A 23,234-nucleotide genomic window follows, 5' to 3' on the forward strand; every position below is an offset into this window, starting at 1 on the left:
GGTGAAAGCACGTGACAATAGATATAACTTTTTTATAATGTAAATTAATAAGTTATGATGAAGGAAGCAGTCTAAAATGCCTTTCAAGGAAGTTCAGAGAGAGATCATGGAGGGCACTTGAGATTTTCCAGGCTCCAAATATGTTTTGATTTCAGATGGTTTTGAATGAAAAAAAAAAGATATGGCAAGCTTCACCTATCCATTTTTATATCAAATATCTTATCTAGAGTAAAGCTGACTTATGAAATCATATCCCCAAGTGGTTTTAATTGAAACACAGGGCACTATTGAAATTAATGGTGTCCCGATGGCCACTGAACACTAAAATCTTGGCCGGGACAACTATAAAGACACTTTGGGACATTTTTGGGACAATAGAAAAATAATCAACTGCAGAATGTCAGCCCTTCTTTTGTTTACCCAAGGCAGAACGTCCTTTGCTTACCAGGCACACATCCTGGCTTTTGGCTCCGGAAATGTCCCCTCAAATTTCCTGTCTACTCTGCAATTATTGTGCGCCGGGGAGTCAGAACGTATAGTAAGTAAAATAATGTTGAAGTCATACAGTACTTCCGAAAAACAGGTTGGGAAAGTTCATCCTCACTTCGGGACAGTTGAAATTTATTTTAGGAAGTGTTGGGACAATAGGAACAAAGGCCTGCATTGGTTGATGTAAAATCAGACTGTGATAACAATTCGGCAAACCCTTTTATGATTTTCAGTCCTCTGTCAGTAACCTATCTAGATGGAATTTTGTTTACACGATTCAACATCTATTTCTGTAGAAAACCTTCTCAGCAACAATTTGACATTTGTTTATGTTTCATGTATATTTAGGATTTATAGCTACCCTTTATTATACACGTAGCTACCTTTCATTTCGACAGTAAGTTAGCACCAATATCTATGCACAGAATGAAAAATGGCCTTGCACTATGTTGACTATTTTGCATCCCTGTTACTACATTTGTAGTTTACTTGGATCCACATGGCATTTTTACCAATGCAGCAAAAGAGAGAGAGAGCGAATTTAGCATGTTGCAAGAGTTTGCTGGAATTTTTATAACCTTCAAGTTCAACACTCAAAAAATATAGTTTGGCTCTCTGCCTACAGTTAGATAACTGCATGAAATGTCAAACCTATTTGAACTGACAGCAGGCACACAAATTTGGACCTGAATCATCTATATATATATACACCGTAACACGTCTGTACATCTATAATCTTTACTCATGTCAGTGTTGCCCCAAAATTTTTATATTTAAAACACGCCATCCACTATTACTAATAACATGCATACATGTATGTAGATATTTTTATATTTCTAGGAAGAATAGACATGTAAGCATGTACACAATCCAGCTTTAGTATGAGTCAGGAATCATAATCGCGATAACCTTTAACGTCCTACCATAGTATATTTGTAACACGAGACCAACTTCAACGGAGGTACGCATGACCAATGGGGTAACGCCACACCAGCCTCATCTGGCAGAATGTCTACCTTCACCCTGACTTCTCCAGCTGCTATGTACTATCTCAGCCCTGGGTAATCCCACTGCCTGACCTCAAACATCCAAGGCATGTCAACATTTCCCCCCCTACCCTACATACTGTGACACTGTCATCTTGCAGAGGTGGTATCCCCCTAACCCCCGGGGACTTACCTTGGTTTTGTACCCTCTTATCCGCTTCAGTCGGTAACTCCTCAACTTCTCGATCTGCCGCGTCATATTCCGTTCGGTTATTTTTGAGCCCAGAGCGCGATATAAAGCGTGGCGACGTAGCTAGGTCATCCCTGAGGCGAAAGGACGCAGGTCCCGTTCAATAACAACTTTTGAGATTAGCGGAAGTAAGATATACCCCCATATAAACCCCACATGTAACCCGATACAATTGGACACTCCCCCTAGTAAAAGATGCGTCAAACGCAAACAACTGTTGCTTCATCTACACAACCAACTAGCTATAGGGTCTACAGTGACAGACGCCCAAATTTACTCACAACAATTTGAATCATGTACATACTTAAGGTTGATGATATCGGCAATATTTCATTTCTGTTTTCTAATCTCATGAGGCTGGCACCCCCTGCCCAAGCTTGGAACGATCCAACTAGATATCCTATTACATCCATCAGCAGAAATTGTCACTTTGAACAATAAGAATGAGCAGAATTCAGGTCGTACCATCTGACTGCATCGTAGGGGGTGCTGCTGCTACACATGAATATTAGCAACAGTTATTGACCCTTCAGCTTTAAGCTTATAGATTCTTATTCATGCAGGGAAATTGCAAAAAATGATCAAAATACTGTTATTTTTTTCATATACAAGTACCTTTCCAATCTCGAACAAGAGAAAAATGGGTAACCTCTAAAATGGAAGCCGGCCACTTAGCACCGAGCTAGAAGTGCCTTTAGCGGTACTCTAAACCATTCCAATTGCCGCTAGCAAACGTGGAGCATTAGAAAGGCTTTCAAGGCACGGTCCTAACAGCTCTAATGCTGATGAGCTGATTACTACATTAGGGAGCTACAGGTGGTGTGTCACCAGAACTAATGGATTTATAGCAGGATGAGAGGAATTTGTGGCTAGAATTCCTGCCAAAGTTCATCAGTATCACTGTGCTGCAGGGCCACCTGTTAACAATGCTGGAAACTGCAGCTATTTCTTTCAAAAGGGAGACAGTGAGATTTTAAAATGTTACAACAGCTGCTGAGCATAAATCATGAACAATATATGCCTACATAATGTAGGAAATCATTTTTTAATCATTGATAAGTACATATATATGCAATTTCTCTTGAGTGAGTGACTTACGGTAATTTGTATGTCAATTACTTTTTAGTATGTTGGGCCAAGGCTAAATAATTGATTCACCAAGTTAGAGTTAGAGAGTCTATTTACATCAATGGGTTTTTTTTCTACCTTAGCAAATTTTGTAGCAATAGTTACACAGGTGTTTCTTTTGGAACAGCAAAGGCTCAGTAACTGTTGACCTATTTGCACTCCCACTTAAAAGCTAAGCTATTTTTCTGAATGGACAAGTTTACATATAGGTCATTGACCCTTTATTGTGAATGTACAATGATGTAGGCCAGGGCCAATCAGGGTTGTTTTCGAGGGTTGTGCTCGAAAGTTAAAATGCTTGTTTTCTCCAGTGGGACACCGGATCTGAAAACATGTATAGAGTTTTTACAAACGCTAATGATCTCGACAGGGACACCCTATGCCACAATTGTTTTCTAACTGGTGAAATCCCGGCAATAGGATTTTTTACATACTACGGCATAAAGTTACCGACTTGACAAAAGAGTTGGGAAGTGAAGATACGTTATTGGAAGGTATCCATGAAGGAAAGCAACAGAAGCAAGAAGAAGCAACAACTGAATGGTGATGTCATCTGCAAAGATCAATCGTCTAAAACAACACAGTCTAGCTTTTGAGACACCTGAGATATTGCTAGGACCCATGTTCTAACACATTGTGCTCTTTAATTGCAGGGATACTGGCCATTTTTGTAGATTCATTTGCTTTTCCAATTTGACAACAATGTTGCATATTGCCTCTTTATGTTTCAGGCATTTTGCCAGAAAAACATTACGCAGAATTTCTTCTCGAGTAGACCACTTGAAAATCATAGGTACCTCTCCTACTGTTTACACCAGCAACTTGTCTCTTTGTTGTTGACCACTCTGCCCTGTTAGGAGGGCCTGCCATTCATAAGTATAGACCTGTCCGCATTGGCTTTTAACGTCTCCATCACTCAGTGTGTCCCCCCAAAACAAACACTACACGACTTGTTTCAAAGCTTTCAGAGCTACTGAAGCAATTTTCCTGGCCCGTATCCGCTATCCACGGGAAAGGGTCTGGTGAGCTAGTTGTAAACAAAATGGAACAGGTGAGGGTAGACCTTTGAACAGGCAGTTGGGCCAAAAGTTGTTTTGAATCAATTTGTCATTCTTACCAAAAATCCAAGGGTTGAATTAGAAAATATCCGAGCCAATATCTCAATTACAGTAGCTGCCAGTCAATAAGAAGATCATATTTCAGAGTAGAGGTTATGATACATTTACCCTAATTTCATTATCTTAAATTTCAGGGTGCGCAAGGAGCCAAAGTATGTATTTGTTCAGCACAGAAGCCCTTTGACTAGCACTGACTATGAGACAGACTGACAGTACGTGTGATTGATGACGAGAAAATGAACACAGGCTACAGTAAACATGTGAGTTTGGTCACGTAGCACATGTATGAGGTGAATACTAGTTTGATGTGTTTGGTCTTCTGCTTCAAAATCCTCGCTACAGAACATTGAGAACAATAGTGGTCTGTTTGCCAGGCCTCTTTGATACAGGCCTCTCCAAACTGTAGTTAAAACTACATTATCCAGCGATGTACAGCATACTACTATGTGGGCCAGAAAGCCTTTTATATAGCCGTGGTTTATCTGATGCTGTAACATGGCATTACACTAAGTATCTCGTACCATCTTTATAATCTACTGTTCTGTCATCCCTGCAAACAAGGGATACCAACAAGTACATAGCCATGCAACTGTGAATAGAAATCCAAATGTTTACTTACTGTCCTATGACCACAATGATCTAGAGGCCTGAGTTCACTTGCTTCTAATTTTCCCATCCCTGCATAAACAACTTCTCTCCATGCACCTGTTGCGGATGTTCCTACCTTATGGACTGGCATGGGTGACGAGTTGGGCGACATGGCAGGCGACACGAGCGGCGACTCGCGCGGCGAGGACCTGGGAGTCAAGTTCAGACTCCTCCGGAAGGACGGAGGCGTCCACGTTTCCAGCATCTTCCTCATGGCTCCAGAACGAACTCTCTGTCCCTCACGCCACGGCCTGACCTCTCACCCTGAATTCGATACCCACTAGTGTCTGGTAAGTGGGGGACCCTCACGTACCCAGCCTGGTTAAAGCATGTACCAGTATGCCCTAATGGGTTTAAAGGTCTTGTCAGATCCCTGGCAGGCAAGGGGATAAAATTAGAATGTCCCTATAGGGTTCATGGCTTACAGAAGTGTAATCCGTTCCATTGGCTGGAATGTGTGCGCGTATTAACACGGCCAGAACAAGGTAGACAGAAAAGATGATGCAGTCAACAAGACTGTTCCATTTCTTTTGCAATGTAAGTACATTTACTAGGAAACATTTACTAGAATTTCAGACAGTGCCATGTTGTTTCAGTACAGACACTGTCAATGTCATCGCGTGATCTAGCACTTCAAGTGACCTGTGACCTATCTACATGTGTTTTAAGATTTTTCACGTAATAAAACACTGGTTACTTGAAATAGAACCTGCACACCCCCACATCCGTATAGTTGGAACATCCCAGACGTGACTTTTCTCTTTAATTGTAATGACTACATAACAACCAGTCAGGCTGAAGTTCACATGAACAGTAGGACTATGCCACAGGGCAAACAGTAGCATACAATGGACCTTGGTCAACTCTGTATATGCCAAGCCAAGTTGTCCTTTTAAATACTGCAACTGCCAAGTTGCAGTCAGGCGCACATGATGATGGGAGATTCGAATCTTGTATATTGAGAGTAGAAAGCCAAGCTGTGTCTCTAATGAGAGAGAATTATCTTGATGCAGATAACAAAGTGCGCTGCATGTGATTTTTAGCATGTCATTGAGATGCTGGCAATAACTGCAGACTTACATGTGCATACATGAAGGGATAATAGTTTGACTTACATATTCGTGTAGGGATAATTATTTTGTTCCTGACGATTTTGTTCTGTTGCCTAAATATATACCTAACAAGATTGTAGTCAACAACCATGTAAAATCATAAGTTTTGGAAGGACTACTAGTATCTAAAACCCCTCTGATTTCATATTCTTGTTATATATGTGCAAATCTTAGCTTGGGTTAAATAAGATGTAGACTCTGATATTTAAGCCATGTTATATTGACTAAAAAAACATGATGGAAAATTTACAAGGCGAAGCCACATGTTGAATCTGGGGCACTACAAGGAAAATATATCAAAGTGATCTTTGACTTGCCATTACTAAATATAGAATACCTCTGTTTGTCATAACTCTAAGGTCTAAGCTGGTGCCAGGTGCAACAAGCTTGTGACGTCCAATTAAGAATTCCACATTTAAAAGCCAATTACTTCACTTCTAGCAACATCCAACAACAAACTAGGCAGGCTGCTCTCTGTCAATCAACAATGATTCAGGTCTCTGGGACTATTAGGACATCTTGGGAGAGCTTTGAGCATGCAGACAAATTACCAAGACAGTAAGGGGTACATGTATTATGTAGGGTAACTACTTGGTAGTGGTAGTAAGCTGCAGTATGAAAACATGGTCACTAGGGGGCATCGCTTAACAGCAAAAACTGTCTGCAACTGTTGCAATGGACAAGAGACATGCAGCTATTTTGTGCACTCATCATTTGGCTTTCAACAGAAGAAATCATACAGCCCCATTGCCTCAAGTACATGTAGACTTTGAAATGAAGATATTAATACTAGTACTAAATTATAATACATGTGTAATTAGTCACCTCTCTTTCAAAGACTCTCTTTCCAAAAATTTATTTTCTGACCTGCAAAGGGTAATTGTGCTAGTTTGGTGGAAAAGTTGCTATTCAACTGCACCACCAAACATCATTCTCCAGCTCCAGCCTAGGAAAATGCAATCAAGTTCCATCATTTGCTGACCAATCCCCGAAGTGTACCTCTGATAGGGTCAGTAACAGTAATCACTTTCTGCAGGCGCTGGAGCAAATTTCTATCAGCCAACAGACGTGTGGAGAATGTTGCGAACTACCCAAATATTGATTCGCTGTCCCAACACAAAATTTCTAAGAATTATTTGTTCCTCCATCCGTCCATCCATCCATCCATCCATGCATCCATCCATGCATCCATCCATGCATCCATCCATCCATCCATCCATCCATCCATCCATCCATCCATCCATCCATCCATCCATCCACACATCCATCCATCCACACATCCATCCACACATCCATCCATCCGTCCATCCATCCATCCATCCATCCATCCATCCATCCATCCATCCATCCATCCATCCATCCATCCATCCATCCACACATCCATCCATCCACATTCTATCCATGTATCTATTTAATAGTAGTATGTATGAATCCATCATTAGTAATCATCATAAAAAGAGATGCAATTTATCCTGTTATCAAGTAGCTACATGTATTAGTACTACATCTATTACCTTATCAAATTTCTATGTTATACATTAGAGTTGTTATCTACAGCCATCACTAATCTACTAGACACAACAATTGCGCAACACAACATCAGTTTCATGTGAATACGTATCAATGGCCCTGTGAAAAAGAGTTATCAGTCTGGGCATGCAAAATTAGAGGGTGATTAGTGTACTGACCTCTGCTAAATCATCCACATCATCTCCCTTGTCAGCATTCATCTTGGCTGGTGTAGACACGACTGGATCCTAGACCAGCGTTGGGACTGGATCCTAGATCAATGTCTGGACTGACTGGATCCTAGATCAGCATATCTGATCCTAGATCAGTGACTGGACCAGTGAAGACACTTGTAACTGGATCGATGTCTCTAGAGTAGTGAATCAAAGTCACAACCTGGATCCTAGATCAGCATCTGGAATAGCGCAGTCACTACCGTATGGTACCTGTATGCAGAATGTAAAAAGAATTATGTGCACATAAATCTCTATATATATAAGCTTGCACTAATCCATTGCCTCAGTGGTAATTCATCTCACATGGAAGAAAATAATTGCACCCAACGGATGCTTTTCCCCAAGTCACGACTCACGTGTATGTGTAACTACTGTAAAGACTTAATGTCTTTATAATTTATTACTTTTGTACATGTGCATACTACTGGAAATATGTATCAAAATCACTAGAAGTAGAGGTTAATTTGCACAGCTATATTGGAAACATTGGGGAAACCAAGGAAAGCATGTTTATATCACGTATCTATATACATGTATCTACTGTATATACATGTAAACACTGCCAGCAGTGAGAACCCAAAAAAGAATGACGTGTGACAGAAAATTTTTTAACCAAATTCCTTCAACCTTAAGACACAAAAATTGATTAAATCTTGGGCAAATTTTTTAATATATCCAACAGACCATCAACAACCACTCTCAACCCCATGATTTTCCTCTCAAAATGTGGGAAAATGCATTTTTTCAACCTTCAAAATTGAAAACTTTGACAGATCCCCCCTAGATTGCATGTGGAAAATATAACGAAACTCCAGAGAATTTCAATACCTCAGGTTGAGAATGTATTGGTCTGGCTGTCAAAGCTGGTATAACTCACACACGGAAGCGTGACATTCACATGACCATACAGGAATTATTTATTACAGCCTCTGAGTCTGAGAGTCTAAGTGGTATTTCCTTTTTAGGCCTTCTGGCAGCTAGGTAATCATAACTATTATTACACCATGAAAGGAATAGTGGATGGACTATTGTACATAGCACGTTACATAAAGAGATTATATACATACTGGTCCATTCAATAAGTATAATTGGTTTCATGTTTGTACGTGTAACAGCAGTCTCAGCGGCTTGAGAAAAACATGTTTTTGAAAAGCCCTGAAAGGAAATATTGTAATACGGTACTAGTATTATCTTGCTATAGACTTTAATCACAATGATGAAGCACTATGTACGTACTGCAGTCATGGCGCAGTGTAAAGTTTCCGAATTGGTTGCCATGTTCACTGTGACATCATGCCCAGACAATCAACTCATGATTCAATTCCCCTGCAGCCAAAATCTCAAGCGGAAAGAATGATTTTTAATGGTGCGATGTTCAATAACAGGAGAAGGGCATGTACATGTACGTACTTGGTGAAAATGTGTATGTCAATTGACTAAGGGGCACTTTAGACTGACGACGGTTCGATAGTCGTACAAATGTTTATCGTCAAGATGTTGCCGGCGACGGTATTTTACCACCGTCTAAAGGCGACGGTAATCCTCGAATAGTCGTCACTACCACCTCGGACCCTATCGTGCGATCCTTCAGCGGGGGGTCGGAGGAGGATTTTCCACCGTCTAAAGTGAACCGTCGCCGGCGAAGGAAGTGGGGGGTCATTGGCCTTATGCAAATAAGCCTGCAAGCGTTATTTCATGTCCTAGCACATCGCCCGTATCATTAAATGTCGTCAAACCAAAGACTTTATATCGTCATACGTGTCTAGTACAATCCCCTGCCACCAATCGCTACTTCTCCGGTACGAACCGATCCGCCGATCCACATTTCCCGGCCAATATAGCCAGGCCGACGGCAGCACCGAACGCCGGGTTCAAACCCGAAGTATTGCCCCGGTCGGTACATGTGCCATATACCCCTTCTTTGCTGGGCACAAACTCGGCGTCTCATCAACAGGACAACGAGTTAAAAGCAGAATAAAAACAATCTGCTGCAGCATGCCGAAAAAGGGGTTCTCTCGCCATTTTGAATTGGCGCGCGGCGTGCCATCCTGCGCTGCGGGTGCCCGCCACGCTTTCTGGTCATGTGTCTAAAGCCAGCCGTCGCCCACAACGATTGTCATGCGATCGTATACCGTCGTCAGTCTAAAGTCGGCCTAATATCATCATTGTTTAATATGATAAAAGGATTCTGGAAATTCTGTTTTAACATCTTTATGTACATGTAGGAAAAATTCTAACTTATTCAATTTAAAAAAGTTATTCTTATTGGCTGAGAAACAAGTTTGCAATTTTTTACTGCAAATAATATATATTTCATGAATATAACATGCTGTTCTCATAACAGGATGTGACATAGATGACACCTGTAGATAAGATATACATACAACAAAAAATTGTAAACATCCTGAAATGTTGTAATGTGAAGGTTTAAAATGACAGCCTGCAATTGAATATTTCACATGCCACCATTGAAATGACTGTTTGAATATGAAAAAAAAAAAATGATTAAAACTAGTGCTGCCATCCTTCTGACACCATGGTAGACAAGGCCTGGGGCAATTCCTAGAACACACCAGGAAAAGGGACAGACCAGAAAATAAAATAGGGGTTGTGTGAAAATGTTTGTAAAAATTTTCTTCTGAATCACATGTGAGTTACAATGTATCTTCTTTTATACATGAATAGGATAAAGTTTTAGACTTTGAAACCTACAATCTCCTTCAACGACTATCTCCAGACATGACAGTGACCTGACACTGGTGACTGGATCATCTTTTTTTTCTTTCTCTTAATCTGCTTTTGTTTGTAATCTATAGAAATTTTTTATCTCTAATATATTATTAGCATCAAAATGTCAAAACAAACATTAATTTTTCTAGGAATAGTATTGATCACATAGCACTTGGATCTAAGGTTAAAATTCGCATAACAGTCTCACATGGAAAACTAGCCAATTGACCACACCACATTATTACCATATGGCTAACACTAGTAACAGGGATCAGGACAGTAGTGTTATTTCTACCGTAGATCTACAGGTATGGGTATCTGTATCTGTATCTGTATAGCCGGTATAACCGCCTTTCGGCGTAACACACCAGCTTCGCAGGCACGCGGCGCGGCGGCAGCTGGCTATATTACACCGATCGACCTGTTACACCTAACCCTTGAACTTCTAGCTCTAGACATTGGTACCATTAAGTTGTCACTGAAAAATAGGGGAGCAAACATAGCCAAATTACATACATACACAACATTTCTGTAGCAAGTCTCCCACCTTCACCACAAAGGTGTTTTCTATCCAAGTCAACAGGACAGGTTGTTACTGTGAAATACAGTAGTGACCTCAGCATGGGCACAGTGCCAACTTGGCAGTCAAACCTGCAGGGCTTGAAATACTGGGAGCATATTCACCTTACTCCTTAGTAAGTTACTTAGTCAGTTAGTGCACCCAAGTTTGGAGCTGTGCACACATTTTTTTTCTGTGCACCAGTGCACCCAAATATTTTCATTGGTTTACATATGAAAAGAATTTACTGTCTTATACAGCATACAAGTGTCAGAAAGATTTTCTTTAGAAATGAAACATAATTAGTTTTTGCTGACATTCTACTTGTTTTATCTTATAATAAGTTATATGGTGCACTCCAAAAATTTTTTGTGCGACTAATTTTTTAGGTTGGGTGCACCTATTCCCAAAAATGAGTTTCAAGCCCTGAACCTAGGTCCATACAAATTGGATAGACTGGAAATGTTGAATAGTGAACAAAGTCCATGTGTTTTATACAGTACAAGGCCAGTTGCACAGCTTGGCTCAGAGTAGTGCCGGTGGCACAATTTTTGGACAAAGCTATTTCTTGGGATGTTTATTGTGAAAGATTAGCATTGTTCCAGAAATAACAAATTTGTGAAGTTATGGTATGGTAATTAAGGTAATAATGATACAACTGAATGTGCTTTATGGATAGCCTCTACCAGGCACCGCGGATCGCTGGAAAAATAGTAGAAATTGGCCGAAATAAAGGGATAGTATACCAGAGAAGATCCAGGGCCATAGAAGCTCCTAATTTGCGACCCACGGATATCGTTTGAAGCTTGCGACTCCGCACAGGCTCCGTGGGTCGCAAATTAGAGCTTCTATGGCCCTGGATCTTCTCTGGTATACTATCCCTTTATTTCGGCCAATTTCTACTATTTTTCCAGCGATCCGCGGTGCCTGGTAGAGGCTACTCTATGGAGGGAACTGTATAACGTTATATGTGTAAAGATATGAATTTGGGTCAATGTCAACCTGTCCTCTTATCCCCCATTTTTCTGTGCAGAGTTCCTATCAAATTACTAGTAGCATCTGTCCTTTTTTTTTAAAGTTTTTTTTGGATGACACAAAAATCATCTAACTTTCCCAAGCTGGAATTTTGTGAATATTGACTAAAATAACATTCTGGCATCTCCAAATTTTTTTATTTCTATAATTAACCCATTGATAAACCCTGACAGACCTTGGTGATATTCCAATTAAAACATTTTAGTCACGAAGTTGTTCTTGTACCAACAAATGCACTTGTTACTAATCAAAGGAATTTCTAACTGCAGGAGCAAATTTTCTCCTGACATCTTTCAGATTAACAAAGTCCTTGCCATGTGATTGATGATGTGAAGTTTTTATTGTACCACCTGTTGAAAAGTTACTTATTACCTGTAAAATACATTCTGGTAGCTCCTTATGGACCATCTCGGTCACTGACTTCTGTAAACTTTAACATGCAAGTGAAATGTGTTGTGATCATGAATAAATTCGTTGATATCAACAATCTCAACCCTTGAGCAATTTTGTTGTTGTTGTCCCTGCTTTAAACTTTAGTGTCTATTCTCTTCCTAGACATCATCCTTAGGTCCTGGATTTCACTTGGTTCAAGTTTATGTCAATGAAAATTTCATATTTCTTGCATCTAAATCGCTTGAAGTCCTTTATATTTAATAGACATACCCGCCCCTCCACTAATGAATTGGTTTCTTCCGTAGACTTGCGATAAACAATAATAAATCATAGTCTGGTTGTTGTTTTTCTTTCTAACGGTTGCGTAGATATGCCAAACACATTACGGAAAAGCCATACCACATCTAGGCCAACAACGTATAACAACAATCAATCAATCCATCAACAACAACAATAAACACAAACATATCAGCTGTATAATTTGGATTACGTGCCCTTGCCCACGTGGAGATTTCTTGTCATCGCCAAATATAGGATCGTCAAAAAAGGGCGGGAAAATGTGAAAATGGAAAAGCTCGTTTACATCCACCGATTGATTAGGAATAACTTACATATTTTGCCTCGTTTCTCACCCTTCTCTAAAATCATACCACTTAGAAAGTCTCGTTTGAACCCTAGAACCTCCTAATGTTTTGCGCAACTAAACGTTAGTAAAAAGGTTTCATTTTCAAGAAAATCATTACATAACATTCTAATTCATCTAGACCAATAAAAATATGATTATCATACGTATGCTACTAACCTGGCCTATCCCTCGGAGAGATATCAGATGTTATATCAACGCAAAAGATAACGGTTCCAAGAAATGAGCAAAAGTCAGCTGAACCGCCCTGTGGTCACGTTGCGAATGGCTGACTGTTTGTGAAACTTATTGGGAGCGCCCTCTGTTCTGCTCAGATGTGCCTGACTAGAATTCTATCGTAGTTTGTTCAGAATACGCAAAGTCCATATCATATTAACGTCATTTACAACATATAACCTTTTTGAAAGGTACTAAAATATAGAACTTTTCATTTGAAAAAAAAATCATGTTTTTATATGCGACTAAGATCAGGCATTCAGCTGAAATGACAACTAGCCAGCTCAAATTTGATGATACAAAGGCGCCGACTATCAATTAAAAACAGTATTGCATGACGCAATTGATAACTATCACATTGTGACGTGGGGGTCTACAGTATTTTATTGCATAATGTTTGAACACGTGCGGGCTATTAAGGCCAGTACCAGTATATTTCAGAGGCCGTCAGCCAGGCCGCTTTACTAAAGCTCATAAAAATTGTAGCTTTGTACAAGGAGCTTGGTTTGTAGGAAAAAAATGAAGGCATTTTCAGAAGATGTGTATAATGTCCTTGGTAATACCAAAGACGATACAGAAAATTCCAGAAGATCTTCCCGGCAAAAAGCCCGCATGTAACCACTTCGGTAAAAAAATGCAATGCATGACGCAATTGATAATTATCAAATTGTGGCGTAGGTACTAGGAGGTACACAGTACCAGTATGATCTAGTATATATGGATTGAATACAGCTTGGCCACGTAAAAGACACCTGGTATTTTCGACAGCTGAATAAAATGTTTTGCTTTTGCATTTTTTTTAACTGTTACTTTTTCAACTTTGCAGCATCTTTCATGGGCTTTATCTGATTTTGGCCGGACAATTTAAGTCTATTTTAGGGAGCGAATTCTACAAGGACTTAGATTTTGGCCGTCAACGGTCTTTATGGTCACCAGTCATGAACGCTATCTTGCGGCTAAATAGAAAACTGCACCCTACACATCCTCTGACACGGGATGCCTGTCAAGACAAAACGGTTCAGGCTCACATGTCAGGACTGCAGATGGGTTTACGTAAACAATAACACACCAGAAAGATGATCCAGACGTTTGAATGACAGCAACATAGTGGTCTGGTGTCCAGTACAGGTCTGTTTGTGGATGGCGGACGGGGAATTGAGGTGTCAAATTGCATTAACGTTAACTTTCCTCCTTGAATTCCTACCTGCCATCAAAGTGCCATGCCAACGCTACAGTACATCATCAGTTTATCCTGATTTATTATTGATCATTATTCATGGTTGAAGAAAGGCTGAAACTGTGGAAGCACTACTAGTACTAGTATATAAACGTAAGGAGGTTTAAACTTTTTAACCTCCTTGATAAACGTTAGTACATTTGTACTAGGAGGTTCTAAGGAAGACTAATAGTATCACAACTAATAGATTTATTTCTTAAAAAAAAACTGGTACCTATCACATCTGTCACTGATAGGTGATGACATCAGACTGTGGCCAATGACAGAACACTGAACAGTTTCATATTAATCATGGGTGTTGTTACATTTGTCCTTCAGAATGTCACACTGGATGTAATGTTCCAACCGTTGAACAAACTGTCACATTTAAATAGTCCATATATAACCTATGGTGACTTAGTCAATGATCATCAGGCATTTATTTACTTTTTAACTGGCACAATCTCATTTAGTTTTCTGCGAGGTTGGTAAATTGTGTCACCAGACCAATTTGGTTATTTATTAACCAGAGGAGACCCAGCCATATTTAGATGTCCCTGGTGAAACTAGGTGGAGTAGTCACAGGGTTGACCCTCTAACGTTAAATGCAACATGGTGACGCATTATTGGGGTGACTTTGACATTCAAGTTATGCTCCTTATAACACATCATGTGCCTATGAACCGGAAGGATGGAACATGTCCATCATAATATTTTTGTAACATGATCAGGATCAATTTCCATTTTAAAAACATAAGTACCAAAATATCTGAATGAAAGACTACTATCTGTTACATTGTGCTCATCAACAGTTCAAGGGCACAAACACACATGCAAACACAAATATGCTCAAACACACAAATACATGAGACATATGCTGGGTCCCAGATGCATTTTATTACACATTGAACATCTGACAACCATAAAAAGAAAACATCTAACAGCAAAGTTAAAACAAATTTGCTTAGACTCTACTTAAAATGACTGATCACCTAAAAATGAAAAAAGATCTACATTATTACTTTAGTAGTTATTTGGTACAAACTAGTTTGGTCACAAATATACACCTTGCTATAATAATATCTATGATCAGATATCTTTACTAAGCATTAAATAAAGAGAAGAAACAAAACAAAACAAAACAAAGCTTAACTCACTCACACCTCTTTGATCTCCTGATTGTTCAGTAAATCTATATGTACAGCTAGTTTTCAGAAGGTATCTTGTTGTTCCATAGGTGTGTTTACTAACAGTAACTACTGGTTTGTATATTCAATTGCTAAAAGCATATTGATTCACATTTGTATCCTTTAGAGCTGTATCACATTTAGTTTACAAGTTATTTCTTCATATGAATAGACATGTTGGTCAATATAACTCATCTGGATGAAGGCAGCTGTATTTTTCTTTACTACAAGTCCATGAAATAATTGGCTCTTTATGGTTACCGGTAAATCATGCAACATTGAGGAGGTATACTAGTAATTGTCCCGATCTTGAAGGTGCTGATATGTTCCGAGATGAGCTAGAATATTTGAAAACCATCCATTTATATGTTTGTTCAATTACATAGCAACACTGACATGGAAATTACATTTGTTTGTCTGACATATCCAAAATTAATACTGCCACAGTTAACACAATTAAGCAGGCCTACGGGAATGCATAGCATATGGGGATGCAAACAACCTTCATGCAGGCCAGTTATGCTCTTTTGCTATTTACCTCTTCAAAAGACTGATGTATACCCTACTATCTCCCTACACTGAAACCATCAACCCATCACTGCTATGGTTTTGCAACAGAGTCCATTTTTCCACTTGATCCTTGAGATTTTCATTGCCATGAATTAGAAGTCCTGCAGTGCCAGTACAGTTGGCTAGATGGCGCTTATACCGTGTAGGCAGGCAGCACACCCATGTTCTTCCTGAGCTGCTCAAAGAAGATAAAGGTGAGGATGGTGTGAGGGCCGAGACGCACGAACGCTGGAACAAACCCCTTGAAGAACCCAAATGGACCAACTTTTCCGATGTCTATTGCGCAGGACAAAATACTCGAGTACTGCCCCGGTGCTGCGTTCATCAATCGTGTCTTCATCACGTCCGCCGGTTGTGTCATGGCCGTCGCTACGCCACCAGCGAGGAAGCTTGCGGTGAAGTGGGTGACGATGTTGTCGTTAAAAAAGCTCGTGGACAGGAGCGTCTGTTTGAACTGGTCGTAGAACGCGATCTGTCCCACCGTCACCAGAATCGCCCTGGACGACGCCATCGTCACGCCCGAGAACAAACCCTTCACGCCCTCCTCCGCCACCACGCACCTCCACCCGTGGAACACGTGCCGGTAGTTCCGCCTCAACTCCGCCGGCAGCTTCATATCGTTCTGCATCCTCACGTTCACCATGTCCGCCGGCGTACCCACAATCCCGCCACAGAACCCTCCCAGCGAGGCCAGCATCACCTTCTGGTGGAAGGGCAGATTCGCGCCACCCGAATGTTCTGCTAGCTTCTTCTTCGCCGTCTCGTAGATGGCAAACCTGGTCATGGAGTAGGTCAGCTGTCGCATGACCGACGCTGTGATCCCGTTGTACAACCCTACAATGCCATCCGCCTTCACAACCTTCACACCCATTTGCAACAACCCAAACTCTTTCTTCTGTTGAGTTTGCAGGTGGACTTTGAGCAGGTCTAGTGGGTGGGTACAGCAGGCGGCCATGGCTGATGCCACGCCCCCAAAATACCATCTTCCGATCTTCTTAGCTTTCAGTTCTTCACTGTCCGCAAATCCCAGGAACGTCATGGTGGAGACTAAGGTAAACAGATGAGCAAACTGTACACAAGTCTCTTGTTTGTTTCAACGTTTGAATAAATAGTCTTACAAGTCAGGCTGACAGCACATCCAGTCCAGTTCAAGCAAGCGGGCGCTGGAAAAGTCACGACCTCCCTGGCGTGGCGTGGTGACGTACGTGTAAGAGCTCCGTTCAACTTGTGATTTTTGACAAAAAAGCTGCAATCATTGTGAGTCAGCAAACAATAAGGTACACCGGGCTGCTACGTTTCCATGGATCCGATCGACTTCAGTACAGCTAAACAAAGACGTCCCGAGGGTATAATCATCTGTTCACGCACGATCACATGTCACATGGCCATCATTACGTACAAATCCTGGCAGGAAGCTGGCTGATGATTTGAATGGTGGGGAGGGGGGCGGTGACCTGTGACGTGGCGTGGCCAAAAGCAAGCGTCCTACCATCGGGTACAAACTGGGCAGCACTGAGCAGCCAGGCGCGCCTGCAGACGCCGAAAAGCTGAACATGCAATGTCTGCAACAAAAACGACCTTTGAGCGAAGCCGCACGTGACCTACGTGACGTACCCAGCTGACGTGCAGGTTGTGAGAGACAAACAACTTCGTAAACAAGATGGCGGATGAACTCTGGTGACCCCACGAGGGGCGTTTCCCGCGCGATTTGCCAAATAAGGAAATTCTGGGAGGTTGGTTACAGTTACTCCGCTCTCATTGGTCGATCATTACGAGGCCAAGACCAGCCCCCAAGGGAGCCCCCAACAAAGATGGCCGCTGAATACGAACGGTGAGTGGTGCGTCGTATCTTTCTTTTGGGTTTAGCTCCGTTTCGGGGTAGTTTTCGCGGGTAATACCTACCAACAGCTATATCCTAAACTGTCGGCTATTACTGGGAGCAACAGTAGAGCCTCAAGTCATTTTAGTAGAATGCTACAGGAGGAAAGAGTTCCGAGATACGTGGCTAGTTTTGGCAACGGTGCTCGGGTGGTATACGCGGTGTACGTGAGCTCAGCTAACTTCTCGTTTCATAATAGTTTATGTAGTTAACGTATTTTTGTTGTTTACAAGCTAAAGAAAGCCTCAAATGGGAATCCCCGTGGCGCAATAGCTTTACCCTGTCTCCAGCAGTAGACGCTTACGTAACGGGGTGACCCGGTGTTCGTGGAAACTTCCAGTTTTGGTGCAGCTCTGACGTACATGACTGGATCAAATATCCCGCTTGTTTTAGACATCAGCACAGTTTGCTGCCAACTTTGTGTTAAACATAACTCTAGAGAAACCTTTAAATACATGTCGACACTGCAGCGCAAATGAAGCAATGTTTGGCCGCTTTAAGCCAGATCTCTTGTTGATCTAGTTAGGGGGTGGCACCGCTGAACAAACGTTCACCCGGCTTTTTACGGTCGAGTGCTGTTCTAGATAGACTTTTGTGTAAATACATGTTTGCTCTGCTGCACACAGTCAATACGGCGTTTTCTTCAGGTAAGACCACTGTACCATGGTGTAGAAAGAAGTTGTGTTAAGTCATTGCCACCTCGCATTCTCAGACTGGGATTGAAAATCAAAATCAGGAAATTTAATTACCTGTCATTAGATTTATGGCTCACCATTCTAGTCATAAGAGGGGGTTATTATTATGCTTGGATGAGTATTGTCAAGTCAGGATGACTGCTTCTGTGGTTATACAGGTTTGTAACATGATCCAACTCACCTTGGAGCTGTAACCTTTAACATGTCATCGCTCGCTAGAACAACTTGTTCAAGTCATAATTATCATGTGACTGTCGGAAAGACAATGTTATGGTAAATACAATGTACCATCAACACAGAGATAAAGCCACTATTGTATTGAGAAGATAACCCAGTATAAAAGTTCAGTCATAAAAACTACTCTTATGACAGGTGTCCTACCTCCTAAATCTTGTTGCTGTGTGTGGGGTGTATCATGTATGTGCTCATGGCACCTTCTGTTAGTACCAGTCATTTCCTGCAGGATGTGAGGCAAATGTGAGGCAAATGGATGCTTGCTACAATGTTACGTTAGGTGCTGTAGTCCAGTTTATGACACCTAGATGCAGTGCAGACGTGCCTTTCAAGTACCAGTACTTGTATGGGCATGTTTTGGTGTGTTGAGGTGTGGCGGATGTATGACACCATAAAAAGAGGAACTTTGAGTAATCCTTGCCCAAACTTGAAAGGACAAGTGACAGATTTCCAGCTGTGAGGCTAATTATCATGAAAGATTTACTATATATGGTTGATACGAACATAGTGCTAGTTGCTCCAGACTTTGTAACACTCACGGTGCCTCAGGTGGTTAGTGAAATGTTTCCCCAGATTTCAGTGAAGACTCATTGTGATGATCAGTTTGCTAACTTTTTGGAGAGCCAATAACAGATTTGAAATATGGGAACGCATTTTGTATTTCAAAGTTTGATCTTGTTTGTTTAGTTGTCTTTACCATTGGACACAGTGAAGGTGGAGACAAAGTATGCGATATAAATCACCTTGTAAGTTGTAACAGTTATTTTGAGTTTTTTGTGGTTATGTTGACTCGTAACTAGTAATACCAGAAACCCTGCCAGACAAAAGTGGACTCCCCACATATCACAACAGCTGACCTGTAATAATAAGACAGGGACTGAGGGAAATTATGGCGCCAGGTGCCGTCTGGCACAGACTGCCTGCCTATAATATATCTACTTGTCGTACCAGTATCTAGGGTAAACTTTTCTGGGTTACCGTTTCTTTGTGACTCTTCGTATTTGTGGGAGGGATGGACCAAAACTCAGGTATAGTCAATGTACATGTATACATGTATTTTATTTGTATGTCTCTTGGTTTTAACCTGGAGAGAGGATGTAGGACTCGGGAGCTATTATAGGTTTGGTAACCAGACTGTCTTGGTTTTTTTATCTCTTATAGTATCTTATAGAAGTAGCTTGTTGACCTGTAGATAAGTAGGTATAATTGGCAACTTGCATGTCTGCAGCAGAAGAAATGGCTGTCTGAACTTTGAAATAAAACAGGGTGTTAAAACCTGTCTGGAAAAAAAAATGTACACAGTTGTTTAAAATCATTCTTTTTGGTGTAAGTGAAAGTGAAATGTATGTTGGGTCTGCTAGGAGTCCTCGCTTTGTTTAGTGTAAACATGAAGTGGAATGTTTAATATTTAGTATCCTGTCTATAGTCTATACTCTATAGTCTAACTCATGTCTAGGCATGTTTAGTTCTAGTCACAGCCAACTGTCGCTACCCTGTCACATCTGTAGGATTGGAGGAACCTAAAACAAACTTCACTTGTTTTCAGGCTAGCCTGACCTATATCGGCACCTATATCTATACATTTACAGGCTTATGTGCTCTACCAAGGACGCCCTTGGCTCCACTAATCAATGGATGCCAGTTAATCCCCAGGCCTGTGTGCACAAATCCCCCTCTTACCAGCCTTTCAAACTAATCAAAGGTATTATGATTGAATGCTGCAAGGGAAGCAATCTTTTACTTTGCTCCCAAAGCATATTCTAGTCTTTGTCACTTTTGTGTATGTTTCTTCAAAACCATTTTATTGTCAATGCTTGCAAACCAGTGTGCCTTTTGAATGCCACTTTTTATCAGACAAATTGCATCATTTCTTATCAGACACTGCATCTATACCTTCAGGGGTATCTTGTCTCTATAGAACCAAGATATGTCCAGACAGTAGTTTGACCTCTATCAGTCTGATAGGATATAATTGCGTTACTAAACATGTTCCAGCTTTCATGTTCATACTTTCCTGATGGAAAACACATGTAGATTGCTCAAGTGTCTCACTGGTTCTGATTCCTTGTGAATGTCAGATTAACACCTGGGGTCTGGACCTTTGGTTAGAGTTGCCATGGTAGCTGTAGGTGTTATATGGTGCTGGTAACCTCTGTAAGGTCAACTTCAGTTGCATGGAGGGAGGTTCTGATTGAAACGTCTTGGTTCATGTAGTTCTCAGCATAGGTTACGGACCTGACATTTGATATTCTTCACTTCTCTGTGATATCTTGCAATTGGTTACTCTAATGATATACAGTACTGAGAAAATATTTTTTTGGGGGAAAATCCTGATATAATGCACAAATAGACAATACGAATAGACGAAGATACGAATCCTAGAATTTCTTCAAATATTCTTCAACAGTATCCTATTGAATAGCTTCTGTTGCTTTGTGAAGTATAGCCTGGGTGTAAAACCCATAGCAAAGATACTTTAAAGTTTAATTTGTGTCCAGTGTGCTATGAGTTTGGCACCCAGGCTAAGTGAAGTATAATACATATGTATCTTGAATTTTAATCAGTATGGCTGCTTCATGATCACCGTGACTCTCATTTTGTTGAAGAAGTACTAGTATTATACCACAGTTCAAGAGGATGAAAGCTTTTTGTCACCCTCAGCAATATGCCTGAAAATCAGCTCAGAAAACACAGCCAAAACTGTTCACACAGCCAGCTCTTTATCATTGTGCTATCACAGGTTTCTATGTACCTATTGATAGCATGTTTACTCTTCCTCTTGTCTGTCTCATGCAACATGCATCATTATTGGACATCCGTTTACATGTGTCTGTTCTGTCTGCATGCTCAATACATCTGCTACAATTTGTTTGATACAGTGCTGTAAATGCTGAAAAGAGCTATTGATAATTCTAACTGCCTAATTATCATGTCTGTCTGTCCTTGAAAGGTTTACAACAATTTAATCAGACCTTGTAATCTGTGAATGGTCAATGACAATGATAATTAGACACACAGCGCAATGGCTCCTGGGGCAAGGTTGTTTCTGACATCAGGAGAACAGAACATGTACGTACATGTACACAGACAATGTGAATTGGATCACTCACAGTTGCAGAATTGTATGTACTGACTCCTGACATTATTAAGGCCACACTGACTTAATTCTACCGATGACATCCTCTGAAGACCCCCAAGCTAGTGCGTGCGGGCGAATAAAAATAATCTGGCCAAAAAAAAATGCTGCTAAACCACAGGAATACAAAGTTGGTATTGTGAATTTGTGCTAGTACATAGCGACTTTTAGGACAAGCCGGCACATGCTGGCCTTTTGCGACATTTATGAGTCAGCACTGTACTGATTTCTTTAGTTGTGGAGCTTCGGCAGCCTGGATGCCATCCTCTGTAGTTACCGCCGGCTCCCTAATGTCGCTAGCTACCATGGACTATGAAGGATGGCACCCAGGCCAGAGCCCCGGACTCGGAGTTGGAGTAGGTAATTTTTTTGAAAACAGGTGAAATCAATGTGCACGTGGATTTGATCCATAAAATCAAATCAGTGTGTGGCCTAAGGGTAAGACCAAGACCCGGTTTACACGACGACAAAAACCTGGGGTACGATAATGGCGTACGCACGCGATCGTACGACAATTGCGTACGACCATTTTTCCAGCGTGTAAACCGGCCCCACCTATCGTACGCACCTATCGTACGCAATTTGCGTACGCCACCTCGAAGGCAGGCGTACGATCGTGTACGATCGCCCAGCGGGGAGTCAGGATGCTTCCCCGCCTCGTGTAAACGCGACTGATCGTACGAACGGCGTTCGCAAGCACTTCCCTGTTGCAGGAGGTCAGGGGTCATATGCAAATTCCATTCTTCTTCCCGCGCCTGTGAAAACCCACGCCGTGTTACTGATCTTTACTCTGTTTTCTCTGATCCGTTTCGGTTTTCCTTTTGTTTTTTTATCGTATTTGATTTGTTTGTTGTTTTGCTGAGCCTGTTTGCTCGCGACTGCCGCAACTGACCATGACAGAAATGCGCAATAGCTCTAACTGTCACGTTCCCACACTGACCGATCGATCCCGCCTTGAGCTTGAATGATTGCAATGACTGCAAAAATTGCTGCCCGTTGGATCTCATGGTACCGCTCCCTGCGACGTCCAACCCTTCTTCTACGCAATGCCCGGCGACGCAAGTACATCCGCGAAAAGAAGAATAGCAACATCTGACGCATGAAGAACAGAAAAAGAGCCTGTTCTCCCGCCATTTTGAAAATAGCGCTATGTCAAAGCTCGCGGCGGGTCAAATGGGGTCACGATAGTGTGGAGCGCTACGGGAGTCCCGGCGCTGTCCGTCCCGCTCCGTGTAAACCGAAACGGACGTACGATCGCGTGCGTA

The 23,234-nt window shown here is 41.3% G+C and overlaps 3 protein-coding genes across 13 annotated transcripts in view; all 3 read right to left on the reverse strand.

The window, feature by feature from the left end:
* Window positions 1–5,385, reverse strand: part of LOC109461814 — a 28,043-nt gene extending 22,658 nt beyond the window's left edge. For 2 of the 4 annotated variants that reach the window (XM_019758273.1, XM_019758270.1), the window contains exon 1: window positions 1,669–2,137. In XM_019758273.1, the coding sequence (XP_019613832.1) occupies window positions 1,669–1,734 (66 nt within the window). In that variant the 5' untranslated portion in view covers window positions 1,735–2,137. Of the gene's footprint in view, window positions 1–1,668; window positions 2,138–4,695 lie in introns of those variants that run through there. The other 2 variants (XM_019758268.1, XM_019758269.1) reach the window with 2 other exon arrangements.
* LOC109461813 (5'-AMP-activated protein kinase subunit gamma-1-like) overlaps window positions 1–13,112 on the reverse strand; it is a 70,135-nt gene extending 57,023 nt beyond the window's left edge. For 6 of the 8 annotated variants that reach the window (XM_019758267.1, XM_019758263.1, XM_019758265.1 and 3 more), the window contains exons 1-2: window positions 12,996–13,112; window positions 7,420–7,686 (exon numbers count right to left, since the gene is read on the reverse strand). In XM_019758267.1, the coding sequence (XP_019613826.1) occupies window positions 7,420–7,461 (42 nt within the window). In that variant the 5' untranslated portion in view covers window positions 7,462–7,686; window positions 12,996–13,112. Of the gene's footprint in view, window positions 1–7,419; window positions 7,687–10,726; window positions 10,832–12,995 lie in introns of those variants that run through there. The other 2 variants (XM_019758259.1, XM_019758260.1) reach the window with 2 other exon arrangements.
* Window positions 13,113–15,145: 2,033 nt separating this feature from the next.
* On the reverse strand, window positions 15,146–17,732 carry LOC109461823 (mitochondrial dicarboxylate carrier-like). The gene has a single exon (XM_019758284.1). The coding sequence runs from the start codon at window positions 17,062–17,064 to the stop codon at window positions 16,159–16,161; it is 906 nt and encodes a 301-aa protein (XP_019613843.1). The 5' UTR covers window positions 17,065–17,732; the 3' UTR covers window positions 15,146–16,158.
* Between the last annotated feature and the right edge of the window lie 5,502 nt (window positions 17,733–23,234).

Source organism: Branchiostoma belcheri, unplaced genomic scaffold, assembly GCF_001625305.1.
Source record: "Branchiostoma belcheri isolate BF01 breed outbred unplaced genomic scaffold, Haploidv18h27 scaffold96, whole genome shotgun sequence".
Lineage (NCBI taxonomy): Eukaryota > Metazoa > Chordata > Leptocardii > Amphioxiformes > Branchiostomatidae > Branchiostoma > Branchiostoma belcheri.

Bases quoted from the DNA above. Each gene is read 5' to 3' on its own strand.
- LOC109461823 (XM_019758284.1), bottom strand. From the start codon at position 17,064: ATGACGTTCCTGGGATTTGCGGACAGTGAAGAACTGAAAGCTAAGAAG.